We start from the raw sequence: 26,909 nt of genomic DNA on the forward strand, positions 1-26,909 counted from the left end.
ACATGGATGGAGCTGGTAAAAGAAAGGAGCCAGGGACTCCTCCCAAGCCCATGAGACCCCTGAGGAACAGATCCTCAAACGACCTCAAAAACAAATCAGTTTATCTGGTCCAATTGTATGTCCTTAAACACCCAAAAGGGAAGTATAACCAAAGACTAAAGGGGCCAATATAATATCATAAGAGCATACATATATATAACTAAAAGTTACTCGATAAAATGTATCTTTTTTGAATTTTAGAATTATTGACAGTAGGATCCATTGAATAAGCATTCCTATAACAGCACACTGCACCTTCCACATGGTTTTCCTAATCTTTAAAATTGCCCTTTGAGTTTGGTGTTGTTCTCCTTATTCTAGATGAAGAGAATAAGACCCAAAAGGTGTACACCCTGGTCAAGGTACTAGACCTATTAATGAACCAAACCAGTTTTCCTGCTTTTGTTATTTCTGTTATGTGACTCTATACTTGAAATAAACATTTGGTCCTTTATTACTATTGGGCTTTGTCTCAGAAGGTAAAGTTTAGCTTAGGTTCTGGAAAAAAAATTATCTTTCTAAAATGCTTCTTTTAAAGTGTCCTTATTAATTAGGCCATTTTTTCAAGTAATCATGATTTGCCAATACTAATTAATTGCTGCCTATAATTTGTTGTACATTAATCTTAGGACCTGTAATTCTAGAAGATGTTCTGATTGAGGTATTCAGAACATTATATTCTCAATGCAAAGCAGAATTGAATCTTCACATGGAGCCACCCTTCAACAAGGACCATGCTCAGTTAAGCAGGTAGGTGACCAAAAAATTAAAAAGCATAGCATAAAGGGGTCCTCAATTATTAATGTTCATAATGGACACTAGTTGTGTGTTCATATAACTTGACGTATTCTTAATTACTAGAGATCTTATTCTGGTTTGTATTCTGATTAGTAAAACTGATTATCACTGGGTTTTCATAGCATGAAGATTCATAATTGATTGCACTCATTATTCAAGCAGGGTCTGTAAACCTGACAGTACAATCACTGTATTCCACGGTTGCTATTTAATTGCACCAGTTTGGGAAATTAAATTTTAGCAGTTGGGCTGGTGAGATGGCTCAGCTGGTAAGAGCACTTGCCACCACATCTGATAACTTAAATTCAATCCCCAGGATTCACATGGTAGGAGGAGAAAACCAACTCTCACAGGTTGTCCCCTGACTTCCACATACTCACCATGGCATGTACACACCCATACATGTATACAAAATAAATATATAAGTGTAAAAACAATTTAGATTAAATATTTTAACAGTTATTATGAAGACATTGAATTACCCATGTAAACCCACAGGAGACTACCGCATGTTAGTTAATGATTGGGAGTCGGCTCTTGCTGACAGTCTTTTCCTTTTCTTTTCTGCTTTACACAGACCATTTCTTTCTAGTACTCTGTCACTATACTATGGTAAAGCTTCCAAGGCTACTATATTTTTTTACATAATTTTCATTTTGTCTCTGACTTCTTAATAGTAATTGCCGGATACCCTGGACTTCCCCAAAACATCGTTTTTATGCATATAAATCATATATATGATTTCTGATGATACAATTCCCAGTATTTTTGTTAGAGAAGTTAATATTGACAAATTTATTACTGTATTTGATTCTGTGCTTTGCCTAAGAATTTATATTGTCCTAGGGAATATTAGTTGTTTATTGTTTTTGTTACTGCCTGCTAATTGTATTGACAGCATCTCACTCTTAAGGACAGTGACTGTAGTGGTTAGAAAGGATAGGAAAGCAATAGATAAGGGATAGGCTAAAGAAATAGCCATTTGAAATAATTATTTTTCCATGAGAATTTCTGTGATAATAGTTGTTTACAGTAACAGTCCTTTATGTTGTTTTGCTTTGTGCTTTTCTTTTTATTGCCGAGATGGGACCCAGGGAGTCAGCCACTGAGCCACACACCCAGTGCCTTGTTGGTTTTCAAGCTGAAACTGATCATTTGACTAAAACTGATCGAAATTCACTCTTTCAAAGAAAATCCTCCATGGGAAAGCCAGCAAGAGTCTGCAGAATAAAGGCTATCAAATATCAAACCATAACTCAATTTATATGTGCCAAGGAAAGCAAAATAATTTGATGCCAAATTAACAACTTCACACTTAAAAGAATTCAAAAGGAGCTGGGCGTGGTGGTGCATGCCTATAGTCCCAGCACTTGGGAGGCAGAGGCTGGTGGATCTCTGTGAGTTCAAGGCCAGCCTGGTCTGCATAGTGAGTTCCAGGACAGCTGGGGCTACAGGGAGACCCTGCTTCAAAAAGACAAAAAAAAAAAGTTCAAAAGGAAGCTGCATGTCATGATCAGGACTGTAATAATCTGAGTACTTGGGAGGCAGAAACAAGAGGATCACAAATTCTACTGGACTAATAGTATAACAAGTCTGTCTCAGAAAGAGTTCAAAAAGAACTTCCTGACCTTTAGTGGAGTTTATTATGCAGAAAGTATGTGAAACAAATTCTGATTGATCATTCAAGTGAAGTATGAAATTCAAATAATTCTTTTATTTTTTTTTTGAGACAGAGTCTCCCTGTAGCCCCAGCTGGCCTGAAACTTGCTATCTAGACCAGACTGCCCTTGAACTCACAGAGATCTGCCTGCCTGTGCCTCCCTGAGTGCTGGGATTAAAGGTGTGTGCCACCAAACCTGGCTAAGTAATTCTATATAAAGTAATAGGGTAGAGATAAATTATATTTAATATTTTATTTTATTATTATTACTTTAACTTTTGGTCTTTTTGAGACAAGGTCTCCCTGTAACCACAACTGGCCTGGATTCGCTAATGGAGACCAGGCTGGCCTTGAACTCACAGAGATCCACCTGCCTCTGCCTTTCGAGTGCTGGGATTAAAGGTGTGTGCCACCACGCCCAGCTTATTTTTATTTTATATGTATGAATGTATTGCCTCCTTGTGTGTAAGTGTACAGGTGTCATGCAATGCCCTCAGAGGTCAGAAGGCATCATTGAATCCCCTGGAACTGGAATTACCAATGGTGGCTGGCCACAGTGTGTGCTGAGAATCGAGCCCGGGTCCTCTGTAAGAGTAGTCTTAACCAACCTCTTCAGCCATCTCTCCAGCCCCTATAATTACTATTGCTGTCTTCTTACTAGACAATATTCTAGTAACTGTATAGTAATGTGTACTGCCCTAATAATATTGTATTCAATTTGAAACAAAAAGTACTAATATTTTTGAGTTTTTGGTTGATGTTGTTTTTTTCTTTAGTAAATTAAGGGAAAACAAGAAAACAGCAGAGCTGATTAAAACTGCAAATCTTCTCTTTAATTCCTTTGAACCATATTATATGTGGGATTATGTTGCACGCTGGTTTGAAGAATGTTGTAGGTAGGTTAAACTATTTCATTCGTTGTAATGCAGTGTTATCTAAAGCTATCCTTTGATTTTTAAGTTGTTCAATCTTATGATAAAAATGTTCCTTTGTACATTTTACTGCTATTGAAAACTGTAATTTTTATGTAAAAAATAATTATTTGCCCACAATCTTAGCTTACCTTGTTAATTCAGGATATGAAAATTCTTGATGAGATGACGTTAGAGTGGAAAAGTAGCTTTTCGATCAGTCAGTCACTGACCAGCATAAAGTGTTCATTTCCAGCCTATGGCAATCCCACAGTCCTTGGAGAAGATAGCAAATTTGTACTGTTATGTCAGCACACATTCCCAAAAGGATTCCCACTTGTTAATAGGAGCACTCCTGTGTTTTGAAAGGTACCTGCTCATATGGTCCCTGGTGAATGATAAAAATACTGACACACCTTAGGATAGGATGTCTAAAACATGATATGAAAACCATTGAATACTAGTCAGGCAGGGTGAAGTCTGCATGGATTCTAGACCAGATTCTTTCACAATCTAATTAACTTCTCAAGCTTCAGAAACATGTAGTCAAAAACAAAGCATGCACCATTTTGGGTTTAGAAGGATCTAGAAATATAAATGTACGTGAACCCTTTAATGATTTAGGCATTTGCCCACTTGTCCATTTGGCACATGTTGAACACCTGGTTGCAAACCATCGTGCTAGGAATATAGATCGTCCCTGACTTTAGGGACTTTATAGTGGTATAAATAAGACATGCACATGCCTGTCCCTTGTATTAAATTGAAATTTGGAAATACCTCATAGACTAAGATATACAAATGGAGAATTGGGAGTATCCTTCCCTACCTCTCTATACTCTGCATTTCACATATGCACACACCTTTCTCTGTTAATTTCTGTATCTATGAACACATTACCTTTCATACTGCTGAGCCTTCACCTCACTATTCTGTGCACAGCCTGCCTCCTTTGTCCTTCTGGTATAGTCCTGCAGGGAGATAACTCACTTTTCAGTAGTCTTTCTCTACCTATTTTTATTTCTTGCTGCTCAAGGACTGTATCACATTCCTTGTGTGTTAAGAGTATATGACAGTGTGTGGTCATGTAGGATTAATACATATTAATATCAGTGTTTGGTGGGGAGATGACTTACATTTCCTGGGAAACACATTGGATCTCAGACCTCAAAGGGCAGTTGCATTCTAATTTGAGAACAGTGAGTAGAGGTGACAGTAATCCAGAAGAACAAATTGTAAACAAAGTCTCTAAGTAGAGAAATCAAATAAGAAATCATCCATTTTACCTATGAGATGGCAACTACAATGACAGCAATGCATAGACCTAACCAGTGTGTGGGGTCTAAAACAGTTGTAATTATAGAGCAGGAGTTACAGGAGGTTTGGCCCTGGGACCTTACTTTGAGAACATACCAGTAGATGTACAGCAGTGCCCTGAGGAAAAGGAAGGTGTCATCACAGAAACACTCCTGTGCCCCAGTGTTGACTTGGCCCTTGTTTGGATACCAGGGCTGTAGTTATCTGTATTCATCTCACATGATAGTGCACTTGGTAAAGTAAATTTTGTCCTTTTAGGAGGACACTTCATGCCAGACTTCAGACTGGGCCTGGAGACAGTAGTGAGTCTTCTGAGTTACAGCTGGCCAATTTCTGCTTACTGGTGGATTTTTTGTTGGATATAGTTTCTTTGGTAAGACTACCGTGGTTAAAAAAAATTTAAGGAAATCTAAAAGCATAGTTTATATATTTTATCTTGGACATAAATCTCATCTTCAGATCAATTCCATCTTTAAATTAAAGGGTGTTTTCTCCCCCTTTGGCATCTTTTTTTTTTTGCCCATACCATTTTCCAAGCATTCTTGTCTTCTTGACATGTATATATAAAATACATGGAATCTATTTCCTAATTGCATGTTATGAAATCTTAACTACTTAGTAGTTGATGGTCTAATACTGCATTTGTATTGATTAACAATTCTTTCTATTAATGAAGACTGTTGGAAATGTTTTCCTGTGTTTTCTCTCCTCAACTCTGCTTTCTCATTTTGAAGCCTACTAGAAGTATGAGGGTGCTGTGTCAGGTATGACCTTCTGCCTGCTTATCTCCAACTGATTCTATCACCTTCATTCAGTAATACAGCACATAAGCTGGGGTTCTTTCATAACATATGCTTGAAGTACGTAAATCGAAAATTTGGGCTAGAACTCAAGGGAGACGGTTTTTATTCAGATGAACTTGCCTGTACTTGTGCCTGTAGAGGCCAGTGGTGGACACTGGATATTTTCCGCAGTCACCTTCAACCTTAATTTTTAAGACAGGCTTTCCACTGAACCTAGAATTTGTTAGTTATACTACACTAGTTAACTAGCAAGCCCCCAGGCATCCGCCTGTCTTTCTGCCCCCTAGCACTGGGCTTATGTGCACCACCTCACCTGACTTTAACATGGGTGCTAGAGAGCCAAAGTACCCATTGAACCATCTCCCTAGCTTTGAGAATAATAATTTTTTAAGTCATCAGTAATATCAATAATAAAGTAACTATGCAGTGTTAAGAGCATGCTACCTACAAATCATAAATAAAATTATAACCTTATTTGTGTAGATTAAAATAAAATAGTTATCACTTTGTATTATGCATTAATTTTTTTCAGTTTCCTTTTATTTTCAGGAAACTTATATCGAAATCCAGACAGAACACCTGCCCCAGTTACTGCTCAGGATGATTTCTGCCCTGACAAGCCACCTGCAGACATTGCACTTGTCTGAACTCACAGATTCTCTCAAGCTCTGCTCAAAGATCCTTAGCAAGGTTCAGCCCCCACTGTTGTCTGCTGGCACTGGAGGTGTGTTGCAGTTTCCAAGTGGGCAGAATAACCCAGTCAAAGAGTGGGAAGACAAAAAGGTAATGTTAGCTAATGTTTTGGGTATCAGATCAGTTATGTTTTTCAGCTAAGAACATTTTTTTAAATAAGTGATGTAGCATTTAAATGCCAATTATATATGATCAAAGTGCTTTGGCGATAGACCATCTTGTAGGCTTGTAGTCCTAGTACAGTCTGTCTATGCCAACATTTTCCAATAGAAGTAAAATGCAAGGGTCATGTGGTTTTAATTTTCCTGATTGCCACATTAAAATAAAAGAAATAAGTAAATTAAAAGAATTGTAGTTTTTTAGCTCAATATAACAAGTGTATTATCATTTTCATATAAATTGATGTAGTCTATATAAAATTGATGTCATAAAAGTGTGTGTGATGGGAGCTGGAAAGATGGCTCAGAGGTTAAGAGTACTGTCTGTTCTTTCAGAGGACCCAGGTTCAGTTCCCAGCACCCACAGCTAACAACCATCTATAACTGTAGTTCCAGGGGATTCAATGCCCTTTTCTGACCTCTGTGGGCACTGTGGGCACTGTATAGCATGGGTTCACTTACATACATACAGACAATACGCTCATAGACATAATATATTTTTAAAAATATTTTAATGAGTGTGTTATGTTTTTTATACTGTCTTTAAAATATACTATATGTATTATGCTTACAGCAAGTCTTCATAAAAATGTTAAATCTTTTATTAGAAATTCTTGATCTGTATCAATTTTGTGAAATTTATGTATGAAAAATTGAAGTCAGATATCCCAAGTTGTTCCAGATATTCTTGGTTTGATAATAGCTACATTATCTTTTTTTATTTTAATTTTTTAAAAATTCAGTTCCTCAGTCAGACTAGCCACATCATTAAGTGTTCAGTAGAGACATAGGTGTTAGCTACCATTGACAAGAGGCCTGTGTCCAAACTTTACTGGTTCTTTCACCAAGTTTTGGGCATGATTTTCCTGAATTTCCTCAAATGTATAATCTTTTTATTCTCAGTCACCCAAATGCTTAACACTTTCTTCATCAAGTTTAATAAAATTAATCTTTCTCTCTCCCCCCCATTTGTGTATGGGATATATATATATAATATACATAATGTCTGGTACCAGTAAAACACATGGAAAAGTCAATGATTTAATACCTTTCAGATTTACTTAAAATGTCTGATAAGGTCCAGTGAAATGGCTCAGTGGATAAAGACACTTACTTTCAAGCCTGACAACCTGAGTTCAATCTCCAGAACTCACATTGTGGAAGGGGAGAACTAACTCCTGAAAGCTGTCCTCTGGCTTCCACATGTATATCCACACAAACATACACATATACACAATAAATAATTAAATGCAAAAAGAAATTTTAAATATAAATATGTTCATTTGAATCACACATTAATTACATTAAATTTAGTCACAGTGACACTATGTTAAAGGTTTGAAAATTTCTAGAGAATCAGATTTGTTATCTATAATCTTGAGGTTGTATAGTTGCTTTCTTTTTTCTTTGAGTAACCTTTTTTCTTCCCCTAAATATAAATTTTTAAGATGATATATGTGCAACCTTTCCCATCAGGTATTAATCCTGAAACATTTTTCCTAGTCTATCCAAATACAGTCTTCTTTATATATGAAATGAAATTAGAAACTTTTTGCTCAATGTAAGTATACTCCAGAATTTTTCTACATAAACTGAAACTACTTTCTGTTATTTTCCTTCCAACCTGCTTATCATATATGTGTGATATATACTGTCTCTATCATTGATGGAAATTTTGTTTCATTGAACTTTTTTCCTTGTACTATGCTCAAAGACTTTTCTTAGAAATCAAACTAAAAGAGGCACTTAACTGGTGTTGAGGCTTTGGTCTTTGCTTGAATGAGATTAATGGAAATAGGAGAAGGAAAGCCCTTAGTATTCTTTGCATAGTATTCTCAAATATGTGAAGATTTACATATTTATCTGAAAGCCCATATTGACAGTCATAGGTAAAGTAAATGGGACTGTGAATTCAACTAAATGTAGCACAATTAAATAATATAGTCTTTAAATTATAACACCTCATTAACCTTGAATGTGCCTCTCAATCCCTCCATCTTTCTGCTCATCCTCCCTGCATCTTTGTGCCCCATCTGTATATTTTTTCCTTTTTTTTTTTTTACTAAAGTGCAATGATACAGTCTTAGATGTATGAAACTGATCATATTTAAAAGCATAGGCAATTTTCTATATCCCACATTTTTGGAGGTGTGTGTAAAGGGCTGATACATTAAAAAAAAATAAGCTTAATCTGACTCTGTGACACTAATTACCTTTTATAATATCAGTGTATTAAATCTCTGCTCAAATGGCTTAAACATTGTTCCTGTCTATTTTCAGGAAGACATTTAATTATAAGATAATTATTATGTAGTAACATAATATAGTCCATACCAATGAATATTTTGAATGTAAGCAAATTTAATTAAATTTATAATTTGAATTCTGTTACTTCAGTATCATCCCCTTTTAAATATCCTTTTGCTAGTAAAAGCCAATTTTAGAGCAATAAGCTAATAATAGTTAAGTACGTGATTTCTTGGGGCTGGAGAGATGGCTCAGTGGTTAAGTGCACCAGTGCACCAGCTGCTTTTGCAAAGGGCTTGGGTTCAATCCCCAGCACCCATATGTCGGCTAGTAGCTGTCCATAACTCAAGTTCCAGAGTGTTTGATGCCTTCTTCTGACCTCCATAGGCATTTAAAGTACATAATTTCAGATTATCAGTAAACTTTTTTGTTTTTTTCATTTTGCTTGTTTGTTTTTTGTATTTTGAGACAGTGTTTCCCTCTAGCCTCAGCTGGCCTGGAACTCACTAGGTAGACCTGGCTGGCCTTGATCTAACAGAGCTCCACTTACCTCCTTAAGTGCTGGTATTAAAGTAACCTTTTAAAAGAGAAAAATAAGCAAATAAGTTCAATTTTCTAGCCACTTCTGAACTTTGGTATTATAGTATGAAAAGTTCTGCTATTATAAACATAATGACGTGCTGTGGTAAAAAGAATATACAGGTGAAAATCACCTTATTTGAGTCTTCTACTAACCATTAAGCTTATTTATTATAACTATGGGCAATATTAAAAAACCTCTCTGAACTTCACTTTTCTTACCTTTGAAATAGGCAAGTTACTTTCTTTATTTACCATCTTTTAGGACCTGCCTGTATACAATCTCTTTACCTCTCAGCCTTTTCTTCCAGTTAGGAAACACATTAAACAAGTGATTGCACCTTTAATTACAGTTAAATTAACGAAGTATATTGATTAACATAAGAAGGAAAGTTCAGAGGTTAGAATGTGAAATGAAGGAAAGTGACTTAGCCTAGGTAAGAGTCAGTGAATATTTTCTTAAGGCAAAAATATTTGCATGAAGCCCTAGAGGAACTGGAGGGATGAGGGGCAGTAGAAAGAAGAAAGCACATGACAGGAAGGAATGTTTGCAAAGGCCCTGCAGCAGAGAGGAGCTCTTTGCACATGGGGAAGCAGCTGTTAGAGAGGCAGGGGCCAGGTCTTAACAGCCTTGTTCACTATACTAAGGCATTTATTCTCTATCTTAGGAGCAATGGGAAGACAAAGAAGGGAAAAGCAAGTGCCATAATAAGATTTATGTATTATAAAATTTACTCTGGCTGCAGTGTGGAGTGTGGATCTGAGAAACAGAAATGGATGTGGGAGGCCTGCAGTAGTGCAGGTGAGAGGTGGTGTTAAGTTGGCCTAACAAGATGGGGTGATGAAGAAATATATTTAGGAAAACCAATCAAAAGGACACTAGTGATAGATAGGTGAATATGAGTGGCCACTAACATTTATTGTGTGTTTGCAAAGGACTAGGCACTGTGCCAGGTATTTTGGGTATTATTACTTAATCCTTATGTGAACTGCAAAATACAGGAATTTTTATTATGCTGGTGCTTTTTACAAAGTCCCCATTTCCATAGTTTAAATTATTAGTGAGTAGTCAACAGTGGGCCTATCGTGTTACATGAAAACTTCTAGAAATAACTCATAAGTTCTAAACTGTGTGCTGCTGCCCCATGAGGGATAATGAAGCTTGGAGCATCCTGTTCAGCCTGTGTAGCAGCCCTTTATCTGGCGTAGCTGCACTGGAATCTATCCCTTAGTCTTGGTTTTAGGATGGACCATTCTCACTGTGCTTGTGTTCAGGTCACCCCTCTGTAGTAGATAATGATTTCAACACAGTGCCTCTGCCATCCATCTCACTCTCATAGCGTTGCATTGCCTCATGTCACATCATCTCAAGAAAGACAAATGTGTGACAGTAAGATACTTTGTGAGAGACTACATTCATATTAGTCCTATTCTATTGTTAAAATTTTTCTGTTATATGGTTACTTATTATTAACCTCTTCTTGTGCCTAATTTATAAATTAAGCCTCATCACAGTATTTATATTGTTTATAATTGATTTTACTAGTTTTATTAATTATTAATAATGTTCAATACTAATCACAGTTTTAGGCACCTACATTCATTTATCCACACATTCTTGGAATATGTCCCCTGTGGGTAAAGGGAGACTGCTGTATACAAATTAGGAACCTGAGGTTTAGAAACTATCTAGTGAGTGGCAGAGATCTAGCTGACTTAGGGCTCATACCATTAGCCACCATATTGATAAGAAGGTAGGACACATTGGAAAGGGGAGGAAAATTGCCAACAGTGACCCCTAGGCTTCTATCTTCCTGGCTTTAATGAATGTCGGTGTCATTCACTGAAGCAAGAAACACTGGGTGAAGCCCTACTTTGAACAGCAGAGTACTTAGTTCATATATTAATAAGAAACTTGATGTGATCTTCACCCAACAAATCCATGATATGCACAGCTTTATTTAAATTAAACTAGACAATACTTTGTTCAAACTACTCCAGGACCTAGTTTGTCTGTTCGTATTACAGTTGTCTCTTTCCCTCTAGACTCTTAACGTTTCCATATATTCCTATATCTAAACATGATGTGAACTCAGTAACTAGTCACTGAAGGAACATAGGCTTAATGGCAAACATGTCTGTCAGAGCTTTTCATGTGATCCTGTGCACATAACCTAGTAGATTTTATTTCTAATTTTTAAAATACCATATTTTAATTTTATATTTCTCATGCTTTTATTTTTCTACATTAGGAAAGATTAGAGTTCAGGAACTAGATGAAATAATGATTTGAAACAAGGATACAAATCCTAAAAATTTGTACATATTTGTATTTTTGCCTCAGGAACCTAACCTTAAGTGTAGCGGCACATGCTTTCTAATCCTGACACAAGAGGCTGAGGAAGGAATGTCATGACTTAGAAGTCAGCCTGGGCTACATGGCAAGACCTTGTCTCAAAAAATCAATAAATAAAGCCAGACTTAAGATATGTATGCAGTGAATGATAAATACTTTGAGAATAGTATATATTAGTGTATTCACTGGAACCTTATTAATGTTTTCTATTGTTTTTCATAAACATGAACCATTATAGGAAATACTTTGATTCAATAGAGTGTAAGCTAAGTTATGAGTAGTCTAAAACTTTCTCACCAAAGGTGACCCTTTCCAATCCCTAATGTCTATCATACTCACCCTTTTACTTTGTTTTTAATGTCCACCAGGTATCATCAGTTTCTCTGGAAAATCCTACTGAAGTGTTCGAAGATGGAGAAAATCCACCAAGTAGTCGATCATCAGAAAGTGGCTTCACTGAGTTTATACAGTATCAAGCAGACCGGACTGATGATCTTGACAGAGAACTGAATGGACAGGGGACAGCTCCCATCCCGATTGGCAGCACATCTTCTGAGACAGAAACAGCATCCACAGTGGGATCTGAAGAAACCATCATCCAGCCCCCTTCCACCCTCACTCAGGAGTCAGCAACCCGAAGTGGGAAGACAGCACAAAAGACTGCAATGCAGTGCTGCTTGGAGTGTGTCCAGCAGTTTCTTTCCAGGCTCATCAACCTCTACATCATTCAAAGTGACTCTCTTTCTCAGGCTTTGGCTGCTGACCATAAAGGGGATCTCAGAATACAGAGAGAGACTTCAAAATGGGACAGGGATTCCCAAGGTGATGCACGAGAGAGAAACATACATAAACAGAGAACTTCAAAAGAATACCTTTCTGCCTTCCTTGCTGCCTGTCAGCTCTTCCTAGAGTGTTCAAGTTTCCCAATTTACATTGCAGAGGGGAACCACACATCAGAGTTACGTTCTGAAAAATTTGAGACTGGTAAGATTGTCTCTGTTTTATTTTTGTTTCAGTATTACGTAGCAAGCTATTCTAGTTTTTAAAGTATTCGTGTTAACACTGATTTTTTGTACCCAATTAAGTATATAAACTGTTTCATTATTTATTTTTTTAATTATTTTACATTTTTAATTTATTGCATGCAGCGGAAGTGACTCCTTTGTCCTGGTGTGTGCTATGCCATGTGAGTGTGTGTGGCGTGAGTGTGTGTGTGTGTGTGTGTGTGTGTGTGTGTGTGTGTGGAGTGAGAGAGAGTGTGTGTGTGTGTCTGTGTGTGTGTGTGTGTGTGTGTGTGTGTGTAGTGAGAGAGAGTGTGTGTGTGTGTTTGTGTGTGTGTGTGTGTGTGTGTGTGTGTGTGTGTGTAGATAAACACTTAAGAATTGATTGTCTCTGGGGATCAAACTCAGGTTTTCAGGCTTGGTGGCAAGTGCCTTTACTTGCTGAACCATCTCACCAACCTGGTTTCATTACTTCATAAAAATTTTAAATGAAGTAGTCATTGTGGAGAAGTTGTTCTATTGGGGGATTCTGTGATTTTGATGTTTTTCATACTTGGCCTGCATGTTAGAAATAAAAAGTGAAATTTCTGTAGAAACAATGTAACATTAATTCCACTACTTTCCTCTCTTATGATGACATCATATTTTTTCCCTTTACTCAAATTTTTATGTACACAAACATAGAAAAAGTGGTTGCTAGATAATGTGCTGATAAAGTACTTTTTTAGGAAAGGAAAATAGATTGTATTACTTAGCACATGGAAATGCCTATTGAAAAGAAACATGAAATTCTTTTAAATTATTTTTATTTTATGTGTGTATTTTGTCTGCACATATATAAGTGCACCCATGCTATGTAAATCAAATTCTTGTTGCTGCTTATTTTCTTAAAGTTGTAAAAGCTATTTGAGAAAGCATTAATGTTGTTAACAAATCAAGAACTCAGGTACAAGGTAGGATTGTCATTTTGAAATTGACTTAAAGATACACAAAATTCTTCATGTGGTGAACTGTGATTGCTTCCATCTCATTTCAGACTGTGAGCATGCACACCCTCCACAGTGGCTGCAAACTCTGATGAGTGCCTGCAGCCATGCAAGTGATTTCAGTGTACAGAGTGTTGCTGTCTCTCTAGTCATGGACCTGGTGGGGCTGACTCAGTCTGTGGCCATAGTCACTGGAGACAACATCAACAGTATGGAGCCTGCACAGACCCTTAGTCCAAACCAAGGAAGAGTAGCTGTGGTCATTAGACCTCCCCTCACTCAGGGAAATCTGAGGTACATAGCTGAGAAGACTGAATTTTTCAAGGTAAATTCCAAGAAATATATTTACACATGACTAAAATAATCATTGTATGTGTGATACATGACTAGGGGCTCTGAAGTCTGTCAACTAAAAAGGAAGGAAGCTCACTTATTCAATAGATCGTTGCCATAGTAAGTGGATATGAAACTTTTACATTTTGCAAAGTCTCATCTCTCTAAAACTCCCATTGAAAGTTGTTCTAACTCCATATGTGTGGTATCATATTTGATGTATGATGTCCTTCAGGAAAAATCATGAGTCTAGTTTTTGCCTTAGTGGTGTAGATGAGATATATATCAGATGATGCATTCTAGCATTACTTTAATTAACAGCCCTAAAATAATGAAAAGAGTTCTTACCTAGGCCATGCAAAAAGAGCCTATTACATTTCTGAGGTTTAAAATAAATAGCATTAAAGAAGTATCATAAAAGATTCTGAGGGTCTGGGAGATCAGAAAGTGAGAAGGTAAAGGGTTTCCTTTTGAATTTCATCCCAGGGGTGTAGTGAGCATTAAAGGCCTTCCAGGTCTGACAGTAAGAGACCAGCTACTAATTTGTACCTAGTAAGAATGTTAAACATATTTTTATTTAAGATTTTGTAATACAGTCACTGTCACATATTTTTCTTTAGCATGTAGCTTTGACATTGTGGGACCAACTGGGAGATGGGACACCTCAGCACCATCAGAAGAGTGTGGAGCTGTTTTATCAGTTACATAACTTAGTTCCTTCTTCTAGCATCTGTGAGGATGTTATAAGTCAGCAGTTAACCCATAAAGATAAGGTAAGCCCTTCCCTTCTCATCCTGCACGCATGCATGCAAACACACAGATACTATGCCAAAAGATAAATTAAGGAAATTCCCCAGGAAAATTATTATAGCATGCATCTGAATAAGTGATAATATAGCTTTGTTCAGAGTAATATTTGTATCTTGAGAGTAAATATGTCCCGCTCTTTAGAGGAAAATTTTTTAATAAATGCCATCAATGATACAGAAATTCAAATAATCTAAATTCAAATGCTGAATTTATTTCTTGATTCAGGATACCAGTGTAGTAAGATAATTAAAGCTTTTTCAGGTCTGAGTTCTTAGGTCATGTAAAATAGAACCAGTGACTTCAGTTATGGAACTATTAATATATTAACTAATATATGTGAAATAAAATAATGGGTTAGTTATATTATAAGCTATATATTTATCCCTCTTCCCTGGTAACTCTAGGTTATGTCAGGTTGACAATAAAAACTAACCAGCACAGGTAAGATGACCCTTTAGACTTCTTTAGACTTAATATTTCTGTGTCTATGCAGATATTTTGTTTGATTCTGCTAAAATAATGTGCTAAAAGTTTAATGCAGTATATAATTGAGTACTGTGGAGTAGTTACTTTGATTTTACTAAAATCACTTAATCATCCTCAGTTGAGAAGAAATTAATTTAATCTCCCGTATTTCTCAGAAAATTAGGATGGAAGCACATGCAAAGTTTGCAGTTCTTTGGCATCTAACAAGGGATCTTCATATAAATAAGTCATCTTTTGCACGTTCTTTTGACAGGTTGGTTATATTTTATATTCATATTTTGTAGTCAGATGTCTCTTCTTGAATCCTCTGCCTAGTTTGGCTAGGGTAACAAATAGGAATTTGTACATTTTATGTAGAGTTGATTAGTTATTCTGAAATCGGTTATATTGAAATCTTGCTAGTGTCACTTAGCCACCCACCTTTCATTTCTAACTTCTGTAGTACCAAGTGTTCCTTCCTTTCATTGATTGGACTGTTCAGTGTGCTAAGCACAATTCTAAGATGACACGGTTATAGCAATATATCCAGTCTTCTTGAATCTACATTCACATTCATTGAAACTACATGTAACAAACTAAGTGCTTTTCAATCTTCTGCCTGAATCGGACTTACTAAAATATGTGACTGAAAGTAGACTCCTTCCATGGATTACAGAACATGTAGTCACCAGAGGGTGACATGGCTTATCTAGGCCTAAAAGCAACTGGAGTGATTCATACTTCAAATATCAGATTTGTATTAATTCTAAGGTAGATTCATTTATTGTCATAAGCTAGCAGTCTTACCTGTAGGACTTTAAAAGTGACCACAAGTCCAACTGTGCTTACAGTCTTTGGATTAGCCACTGCTTTCAACCAGCACCACCATCTTTAGATGGTTTTCTGTTGAGCCATATAGTGAACCCATGTAATGAACCAGGCCTTGAGCAAAACATCTTATAAATAAGTTTCTAACGTGACAACTACCTGTTTTATTTGTAAGATATGGAAGCTGAAGTTCATTAAAGTTAAGTTGCTTCCCAAGATCTGAATCTTAGCTTTTCTGTTTTCAAACTATACCTCAGACCTATTGCAGAGTGTCTTTTCTTGAATTAAGCACATACCTTTGAGTCTCAAAGAGAATTAGGAGCAAAGTAGTCTTTATCATCATGGAAATAGCTTTGAATTGTAGAAAGTTTAGTACTTGATATCAGTGAAATAATAGTGATTACACGTTTTTCTATTGTATAGCACTTATCCTATAAAAGTAATGTTTGCTTATAATATTTTAAATATATTTTTTGAGACAGCTGACCTGGAACTCACTAGGTAGACCAGGCTGGTCTCAAACTCGCAGAGATCTACCTGCCTCTGCCTCCCGAGTGGTAATATTAAAGGCATGTGCCACCATGCCCAGCTTAAATATGTATTTTTATTATATGTACTTTATGAAATATATAAGAAAGGCAAAACTATTTTCTCCTATTCATCATATTACTGTGATTAAGATTATAAAATTGCAAGCAGGCCTTGGAACACAGACCTATAATCTGAGCTTTTTCCGAGGCTTCAACAGGGTAAGTGCAAGTTTGAGGCCAGCCTAAAAAAGTTATCAAGATCCTATCTGGAGAGATGGTTCAGTGATTAAAAGCACTGGCTGCTCTTGCAGAGGACCCGAATTCAATTCCCAGCACCCACATGGCAGCTAACCACCATCCATAACTCCAGTTCCAGGGGTTACAGAACTGGAGTTCAGTGCTCTCTGACCTCCTCTGGCATTGCATGACATGGGTGCACTTACACACATGCAGATATCATACACACAAAAAATAAATAAAAATTAGAAAAAAAATTTTTTTAAATCCTGTCTCAGAGTTTAAAAGCAAAGTAGAAAAAAAAAAAAAAAAAAGGGGGGGAAGAGAAGGAATAGGGATGCATCTCGGAGTGTTTACTTCGTATGCCATGGTGAAAATTTACCCCAGAGAATGAGGATGTTAAATGATTAACTTACATACATCTTATAGTAACAATAGAAATATTAATACTATAATTGGTTTGTTGTTTGTTTTATTACTGGTGTTTATTTTAGGTCACTGTTCATCATGTTAGACAGCCTTAACAGTCTTGATGGTTCTACTAGCTCTGTGGGACAAGCCTGGTTGAATCAAGTCCTGCAGAGACATGATATCGCAAGAGTGTTGGAACCATTGCTGTTGCTCCTGCTTCATCCAAAAACTCAGAGGGTTTCAGTGCAGCGTGTACAAGCAGAACGTTACTGGAACAAGACTCCTTGCTATCCAGGAGAGGAAAGTGACAAACATTTCATGCAAAATTTTGCCTGCAGCAATGGTGAATATCACATGGAAATAAAACACCTCTAATTAGAATTAAGTTATTACAATAAAGTCAGTTGTGGTCCTAACAGTGATTGACAAGAGGATTGCCTATGGGATTTTCACCTTGACTTATTTCTTCCTGTTCGCATGTGTTAGAAGTTCCATCTGGCTAGGTCAAAATATGCTTCATCAATAATCTTAGAGTTCTTAGATCTTGTTTGTGAGTGACTTTCATCAAGCACAGCTGTGGTAAGAGATACCCTTCAGTTTCTATGGAAATTGCCTTAGAATTTATGTAGCAATCCAGATCCCACAAAGACTCTGTATATACTTGTAGGGAATTTATAGGAAGCCTACAATGTGCATTGTATGTGTAATTACATTTCATTTTCCTCATCTATAAAATGGGAATAATAATTGTCCATCTCTGAGAGCTTTATTTTGAGCATTATTTACAGTCATGATTGTGTATGGTATTTAATATTCACTGCTGTTGCTACAAAGTCAAGCCTTTACAAACTGTTGAGAAAAGCCCTCTACAAAGTCATTATAGCCCCATATTATACTATAGGGCCAAAAAAGACGTATCTTATTTCTGTTTTTTGACAAATAATCCTATGTGGTCAATAGTGAAAAAGGTTCTTTTACTAATCAAGCTTGATGTTTAGGAGACTTTGGTTTTTCTTTTAAGTCCCACAGCTAGTGCACAGTGAGGCTGGAGTCAAACCATCACACTCCTTTTCTTTTTCTAGTGTATTTTTGTACAGTCCTGGGTCCTTTTAGCTTCTGTTTTTACTGCTTACTCTGGATGTTCTAAGGGCTTGCTCTACCCTGCTTACCCCCAGTAAGCAGTGGTAGTACTGTACCTGCCACAGTTCTCAACTAACTGAATTCTCACTTCTCTAAGATCAGTCTCAGACTTCACCTGAGGTACCAGGAATTTAATAGCATTTAATTTATACTATGCATACAGCACTGAGACCTATTCTAAAACATTAATGTATTCTGCCCCCAAAAAGCATAGAAATGAATTTGTTGAATTTTTATTAAAATCAAAGAGGTTATTTAAATATTAAACTATATATTATTTGAATTCTTGGAAGCAACATAAGTACTACACAGGGAACAAAGCAAATTTTAACCTGAAATTAAAAAGGGTGTCTTATTTTGGGGAGAAAAGCAAATGTTTCATTTGTTAAATGTGCGTTGTCATTAAGCTACAAATTGCAATACATCATCTACAAAATCACCTAACTTAAAAGGTTTAAGATAGCCAGCATGATGGCGCACTCCTTTAATCCCAGCACTGGGGAGGCAGAAACAGGCCGATCTCTGTAAGTTCAAGGCCAGCCTGGTCTACATAGTGAGTTCTAGGCCAACTGGGGCTACAGGGAGACCGTCTCAAAAAGACCAAAAAAAAGAAAAAGAAAAGTTTAAGATAATGAAATATAATTTTAATCAGAAAATACAAGTAGGTGATGAAAATAATGATTACAAATCTTGAATTTGGTCTTTCTCCATTTTAATTATCTTAATATATTTTGTATTTTTCTTCCTTTTCTATTTGTGTCATGCTCCAGTAAGCCAAGTTCACCTCATTGCTTCAAAAGAAAATAGTGAAAAGCCACTTACCATGGACGAAATAGAGAATTTCAGTCTAACTGTTAATCCATTGAGTGACAGACTGTCCCTCCTAAGCACCAGCAGTGAGACAATTCCAATGGTTGTGTCTGATCTTGATCTTCCTGATCAGCAGGTAGAAATACTTGAGAGCTCTGACTCTGGGTGTTCACAGTCATCTGCTGGGGACACCTTCAGTTACGAGGTTGACTCTGAGAATGTGCATGCTCATGAGGAATCTCACATGCCAAAGTCAAGCTCCCCAGATGATGATATTCAGCAGGTGGTGTTTGACCTGATAGGTAAAGTTGTGAGTAGCCTTGAAGCAGAATCAACATCAGTTACATCAGAGCTGGAAATTGAATCTCTGCCCCCAAAAAGTAGTGACTTGGACCTAGGTAAAGAGGCCACCAAAAATGAAGGTCAGGTCACTCAACAGAGTCAGAGTGCTTTGCTGAGCGATGACAGTCCTCAGTTCCTATCTGTGTCTGCAGAGGAAGGCTGTGAGTGCTTGGCCAGTGGGATCGCCAGAAATAGCTCCTCACCTTGCATTTCAGGAACCACACAGATGCTCCATGATTCTTCTGTTTCCACAGAAACCAAGTCTAGACAGAGGAGTCACAGTAGTATTCAATTCAGCTTCAAAGAAAAATTATCTGAAAAAATCTCAGAGAAGGAAACAATAGTTAAGGAATCCGGTAAACAGCCAGGAGCAAAACCCAAAGTAAAACTTGCCAGAAAAAAGGATGAGGATAAGAAAAAAGCTTCAAGTGAAAAACTGAAGCAAACTAGTGTATTCTTTAGTGATGGCCTGGACTTAGAGAACTGGTATAGCTGTGGAGAGGGAGAAATTTCTGAAATTGAGAGTGACATGGGTTCTCCAGGATCACGGAAGTCTCCCAATTTCAACATCCATCCTCTTTACCAACATGTGCTCCTGTATCTCCAGCTATATGATTCATCAAGGACTCTATATGCATTCTCTGCCATCAAAGCCATCTTGAAAACTAACCCCATTGCTTTTGTAAATGCCATTTCAACCACTAGTGTAAATAATGCATATACTCCTCAGTTGTCTCTGCTTCAGAATCTGTTGGCCAGACATCGGATCTCTGTTATGGGCAAAGACTTTTATAGTCACATTCCAGTGGACTCAAATCACAACTTCCGGAGTTCTATGTACATTGAAATTCTTATTTCTCTCTGTTTATATTATATGCGTAGCCATTACCCAACTCATGTCAAGGTCACGACCCAAGACTTAATAGGCAATCGAAACATGCAGATGATGAGCATAGAAATCTTGACTCTCCTCTTTACTGAGCTAGCAAAAGTAATAGAAAGCTCAGCAAAGGGTTTCCCTAGTTTTATCTCTGATATGTTATCTAAGTGCAAAGTTCAGAAAGTGATTCTCCATTGTTTACTGTCATCTATCTTCAGTGTACAGAAATGGCATAGTGAAAAAATGACAGGTAAGAACATGGTTTCTGTGGAAGAAGGTTTCTCAGAGGACAGCCTCATCAATTTCTCAGAAGATGAATTTGACAATGGCAGCACCCTCCAGTCACAGCTTCTTAGGGTGCTTCAGAGGCTGATTGTTCTAGAACACCGGGTGATGACTATTCCTGAAGAAAATGAAACAGGTTTTGATTTTGTTGTGTCTGACCTGGAACACATCAGTCCCCATCAGCCCATGACTTCCCTTCAGTACTTGCATGCTCAACCAATCACATGTCAAGGCATGTTCCTATGTGCGGTGATAAGAGCTTTGCATCAGCACTGTGCTTGTAAGATGCATCCGCAATGGATTGGCTTAATCACGTCTACTCTGCCTTATATGGGGAAAGTTCTGCAGAGAGTAGTGGTTTCTGTGACATTACAGCTGTGCAGAAATTTGGATAATCTAATTCAACAGTACAAATACGAAACAGGATTATCTGATAGTAGGTAAGGATTTATTTTTAACTTGCTTTCATCGACATTTTTCATATATGCCTGCTTAAATGTTAAAAAATGGTCAAAGTTTCGGTAGGGCACAATGTCAAGCTCAGTGATAAAGTGGGTATTTAGCTGCATAAGACTCAACAATTTGATCCCTAGTACCACATATATATGTTGTATATATAACAGTAAATAAAAAATGAAATAGTGGCTTTCAGTAAATTGAAAATAGTATGCCATTTTTTGTAAAAAAAAATGTTCAGCCCTTAATATTTTAGTGAATATTAATTAAAAAATCTAAATAAGAAAATAAACAGTCTAGAGACTGTTTGTAGAGAAGAAATAAACAGGCCTCTTTTTTTCTTTCTTTCAAGGATTGACATTAAATTTGATGTTCGTTTAACTCAACTAGCAAAAATAATAGGAAATTCAGAAAAGATTTTTTGGTCTTTATCTGGTACATTACTTAAACAAAAATTAATTTGCAGCCTAAATTAATTTAAATTTTTTATAATTTTTTAAATTTTTTATAATTTGTTTTTCCTTTATGTATATGGTGTTTTGTCTGCATGTATGTAAGTGTACCACATGCATGTAATGTCAGAAGAGGGCGTCAGAGCCTCTGGATCTGGAGTTACAGATTGTTGTTAGCTGCCGTGTGGGTGCTGGAAACTGAACCAAGGTCCTCTGTAAGAGTACCCAGTGCTGTTAACCACTGAGCCATCTTGCTAGCCTCCAATTTAAAGTTTTAAATAGAATTCTCCATTTAATTCTTGTTTTGAATTTTCCTGGTTTGGTGACTAACTCCATTGGTATCTTAACCATGTTCAAAACTGATCTTTGGAAAGTTAGGCAAATATATAGTAGACTGCTGTCTGTCAAACCTCAGCAGATTTGCCTGACAGTCCTCAGGAGATGGAGCTTCACAGTGGTGATATGTGTTTATTGCATATACAGTTCTTCAGCTAAAAAGAACTCCAGTGCAGTTAGTGAGCCCTGTTGTATTCTTTTAGTTGTTTATTCATCTATTGTTTTTTACATATTCTTATTCATCTATTATTGAGCACCTACTGTGTGTCTGCTGTGTGCTCAGCATTTACTGGATATGAATTGTGCTTTCATAGAACTTGTATGGAATACATTTTATTTCAGGCCTCTGTGGATGGCATCAATTATTCCTCCAGATATGATTCTTACTCTTTTAGAAGGGATCACAGCCATTATCCATTACTGTTTGTTGGATCCAACTACACAGTATCATCAAGTAAGGCTTCATAAATATTTAAAGGCTATGGGGTCAGTAAATCCCCACTCAGTGAATAATTAGTCTTTTTTGCTACTTAACAGCTTTTGGTCAGTGTAGACCAAAAACACCTATTTGAAGCACGTAGTGGAGTCCTCTCAGTCCTTCACATGATCCTGTCCTCTGTGACTCTGCTTTGGAGCATATTGCATCAGGCTGATGCTTCAGAAAAGATGACAGCTACTGCATCTGCATCTGTTACCACTATGAATCTTGGAGCTGCAAAGGTTCGACAACTCACACTTCATCTATAGAGCTCAAGAGCCAAGTTGAGGACTTTCCTCAAAATTACATTCAAAATGTGTGGATAATATGACATTCTGTGTAGACTGAGTAATCATCAGGTAGTTTTGTTGCTATGTGGTTGACACATCACAGCATTCACCATTTTAAGTATGCATTCAGTATATTTTTTTCAACAAATGTACAAAGTTATGAAATTATCACAATCCAGTTTTCAGTTGCATCTTCTACTGCTTAACCCCTCTCTATTCCCATACCCAACCCCAGTCAGCAAATCTAGCCTCTATGTATGAATGTGATTTTTTGAGCATTTAATAGAAGTAAGTTAATACTTTTATATCTAGTATCTTCCTTATGATATGTTTTTGAGTCATTCTTATATGTTGTAACTTTCTTCTTTTTTAAAATACATTTTGTTTTGTTTGTTTGGTATGATCTCCCTAGCCCCAGCCCTCCTGGAATGCACTATATAGAGCAGGCTGGCACAGAGATCAGCTTGCCTCTGCCTCCTGAGTGCTGGGATTAAAAGTGTGAACCACCACACCCAGCTTCCTTTTTCAGTATATTTTAAATTGACATTTTTGACATGCATTACTTTCCTGGCAAATAGGTTAGCACTATGTACAGAGAACTCAGAGTTTCATAGTCAAGCCTTGTATGGTGGCACATGCTAGTTAATCCTAGGCTGACATAAGAGAATCATGAGTTTGAGAACATCCTGAGCTACCTGTCAAGTTCTGGCTACATGGTGACACATTATCTCAAAAAAAAAAAAAAAAAGATTTCATACTCTTTGACACTTTGACATAGTAAACTACTTCAGAAATGAATTCTAAGCTACTTAAAAGTTACACACAGTGTTTATTACAACATTAATGACTAAGAGGCGCCTAAACAATAAATAAAGGAATGGGTAAATTAACCTCTAAAGTTGTTGCATCATTTGGCCAACAGTTTATTCATTAAATAGTTTAAACAATAGTTTATTGTTGTTTTGAAATACTTAACTGGATGAAAAGAATTCTCCAAAGTTTGGTGGAAAAAAAACATGTTATCTAATTGTGTAATTATTTCCACTGATGCAAAATATATTATCTGCAGTTTACGATCATAGCAGGATGAAAAGATTAATGGTTGAATTTTTTTTCTTCTTTGTTCTCTAGTATTTTTCATGTTTTTACTTTATTTTTTAAACATTATGTTGATGTTATTAACTGCCAGGTTACTCATTTAACATCAGTCAATAGCCTTATCTTACCCTGGACTCCATCACCTAGGACTGGGATTCATGGGAATACATTGAGTAGGGCATTTATTTAAGCACTGATACTTGAATTAAACTGTGCTTTTTTTAAGTATTTTATTATTTTTATTTCATGTGTCATATTGCCTGCATGTATGTGAGTGCACCCGTGTCATGCAATGCTGTGGAAGTCAGAAGAGGGCTTCGGATTTCCCTGGAACTGGAGTTAAGGATCATTCGTAGCCGCCATGTGGGTGCTGCGATCGAACCCGGGTCCTCTGCAAGAGCAGTCAGTGCTCTTAACTGCTGAGCCATCTCTCTAGCCCCTAAACTGTGCTGTTTTTGTTTGTTTCATTTCACTTGAGTATAAAACACAAGATGTTTTATAATTATGGAATAACTACTCTTTAAATGAATCAACTTGTCATATTTTCTGTTTTTCTAGTATTAATTCACAGTGATAGTTGTCATTTACAGAATTTATTTTCTTTTATAATGAAAACACTCATGGTTGTAGCATGTTTGTTTGTTTTGAGGCAGAGTTTTACGCTGTAGCCTAGGCTTGCCTTGAACTCCTGATCCTCCTGCATCAGCTTCCGGAGTGCAGAGATTACAGGTCTGTAGCACTGTGCCCAGCAACAACTCTACATGATGAAGGGTTTCTCTGCTCTTACTGAATTAAATGTTTTGTCTAGTTATTTGATGTTTTAATTTCACTTGAAATTTGGTTAAATTATTTCAGAACCTGAGACAACAAATTCTGGAATTATTGGGACCCATTTCAATGAATCACGGTGTTCATTTCATGGCTGCCATTGCATTCGTATGGAATGAAAGAAGACAGAACAAAACCACTACTCGAGCCAAGGTATTGTGCTTGTATTATCCATCCTTAAACCTTTGCTGCTTTTTTTCCACATGCTAATTTATTTCATTTTGTGAGTATGTGCAGATTTTTAACTCTGCATAGGTTACTTTTGGCCTGTGGTAGGAAGTAGAAAAGAAAAAGTTTGCCTGCTGCTGCCTCAGTTTCTCATTACAACTTTCATATCAAGTATAAAAGATACTATTTAGGATTAGAGATATAGTTGAGTGCTAGAGTACTTGCCTCCAATGCACAAGGCCATGAGTTCCACTCAGCACTGGGTAGGGGGAAGTATTAATGACACAGAAAGAGAAATTTGTGATACTAAACCTGTTACTGTATTTTAAGCAGGAATTATAATATGATGTGTTTTGTAAATTTCAGAAAGCAAGGATATGGAGAAATTTTTTGTCTTTAATGTAGTTTTTCATTACCTGGTACCTTAAGTAGTTAATGGTTCTAAATGTCATTCATATATTGGTTTTGACTGAATTGTATGAGTGAAAATTTTATTGTTTGAAATATTTAAAAAAAACTATTTTCCATTGGTATTAATCGTGACATATGAGTAGTAATGCCATTAAATCCTTTTGATGCCAAATATGTGATTGATACACCTACAAGTTTCTGATTTGCTATTTTTTGTGAATTTCACATTATGGATATTTTGACATTCCTGAAGTAAGGAAAATAAGTATGTCTGTCATATTACATAATTTTCCATTTGAGGATTTAATAGTAGGTACTATATGGAACAGAAAGTCCATTTAAAAATAAAATGCTTCTTGTATTTTAACTCTGTAACAAAGAAAGCAGTAAACGTGAGAAGCGGAATGTAAGTTTAAAGATAAGGAAAATAAGAGAAAAGGAATTTTGAAAAGGAGGGAGTAATACTGGATGCTTAACATCAAGCTGCAGAAGAAAACTTCAAAGGTAAAGGAAATAAATGTTCAGGTTTTGCTCAGCACTCTGAAACTATAGCTACACAGAAATTCAGTATGTCATTTTAGGAACACTGGGTGATAAAGAGAAGATGTTAGCATCTTATAAAAAATCCTATCCCATTCAAAGGAATAGTAGTAAGACTTGATCGTAGCAACACTGGAAATGTTTGTGGGATATTAGTCTGCACATATACTTCTGTAGCCAGCCAAACTCTTACTTAAGGCATGTTCAGCCCTATCCTTCCCTAAAATAAAGACCATCAGTTCACTCTTTGTTCATGATGACAAGGAGGACAGGCATCAGTATGAAGTTTATAGCAACCCTAGAGAGTTCCAATTCAGGCTAGAAGAGAAGGATGTCCAGCAGAGGTGTCTCGAGGAGAAGCTTAAGAGAAAGAAGAAAAATGTATTAGGTTAATTACTTGAATACTGAAGTGTTTATCAGAGTTTCCATTGTCTGAGCATTTAAGGATGAAAGGTTTTTTTTCTCTTTTTTGGGGTGTGTGTGTGTGTGTGTGTGTGTGTGTGTGTGTGTGTTGGGGGTGCAGATCTACATTTGTGAGTGTGAAGACAGGAGGACAACTTCAGCATACATTTTTAACAGAAAATAAAGCAAAGCCCAACAAGCATTTTTTCAGCTCTAGGTAGAAAAACAGCTGTACAAGAAAGAAAATGCAGTGACAGTGTGACACATCACAGCATGGATGGACTCTAGACACTGCCTAGATGATAAGAGTGCTGAGGAGAGGCACAGCCCTGCAAGGAAATGAAATCCTTGTCTTTGGACAAGATGGCGATAGCTAATCTCTGTGACGTTTAAAATATTAGAAAATAACTAGAATGGAGCACAGCTGCTGTAGGGTATAGGAGCAGACAGGGCAGGTGCTGCCCTTGTTTTCCTGTAAGGGTTCTTGTCCTGTTTGATTTTGATTCTTTTTTAATTTTTAAATTTTTATTTTTTTTATTTGAGTGTGTGTGTGGATTTACACATGACACGGTGCACACATGGAGGCCAGAAAACAATATGAGAGCTCTCTCCTTCTATCCTGTGGGTGTTGGGGATTGAACTCAGGTAGTCAGGCTTGGTGATAAACACCTTTGCCTACTGAACAGTCTTAGCAACCTGAATTTTTATTTTTTGAAGTGATATACATGTATAGTATTGATTTAAAAAATTAAAATTTACCTCAAATTGTCTAAGGACTTATATGATGAAAGGGGTCATAAAATATTCTCCTATTCTATGAATTCCTTAAAA

General features: G+C 36.6%; 1 protein-coding gene across 1 annotated transcript in view; it reads left to right on the forward strand.

Annotated features, from left to right (window-relative positions):
• The window catches only part of LOC103729747 (protein dopey-1), a 70,002-nt gene that overhangs the window by 12,164 nt on the left and 30,929 nt on the right, over nucleotides 1–26,909 (forward strand). Inside the window, exons 6-19 of the mRNA XM_017796825.2 lie at nucleotides 669–789; nucleotides 3,274–3,393; nucleotides 4,984–5,098; nucleotides 5,460–5,489; nucleotides 6,078–6,311; nucleotides 11,930–12,545; nucleotides 13,599–13,873; nucleotides 14,502–14,654; nucleotides 15,333–15,430; nucleotides 17,246–17,505; nucleotides 19,073–21,059; nucleotides 22,206–22,317; nucleotides 22,401–22,583; nucleotides 24,585–24,710. Coding sequence (XP_017652314.1) covers nucleotides 669–789; nucleotides 3,274–3,393; nucleotides 4,984–5,098; nucleotides 5,460–5,489; nucleotides 6,078–6,311; nucleotides 11,930–12,545; nucleotides 13,599–13,873; nucleotides 14,502–14,654; nucleotides 15,333–15,430; nucleotides 17,246–17,505; nucleotides 19,073–21,059; nucleotides 22,206–22,317; nucleotides 22,401–22,583; nucleotides 24,585–24,710 — 4,430 coding nt within the window. The remainder of the gene's footprint in view (nucleotides 1–668; nucleotides 790–3,273; nucleotides 3,394–4,983; nucleotides 5,099–5,459; nucleotides 5,490–6,077; nucleotides 6,312–11,929; nucleotides 12,546–13,598; nucleotides 13,874–14,501; nucleotides 14,655–15,332; nucleotides 15,431–17,245; nucleotides 17,506–19,072; nucleotides 21,060–22,205; nucleotides 22,318–22,400; nucleotides 22,584–24,584; nucleotides 24,711–26,909) is intronic.

This window comes from Nannospalax galili, unplaced genomic scaffold, assembly GCF_000622305.1.
Source record: "Nannospalax galili isolate Female #2095 unplaced genomic scaffold, S.galili_v1.0 scaffold2893, whole genome shotgun sequence".
In the NCBI taxonomy this organism is placed as follows: Eukaryota; Metazoa; Chordata; class Mammalia; order Rodentia; family Spalacidae; genus Nannospalax; species Nannospalax galili.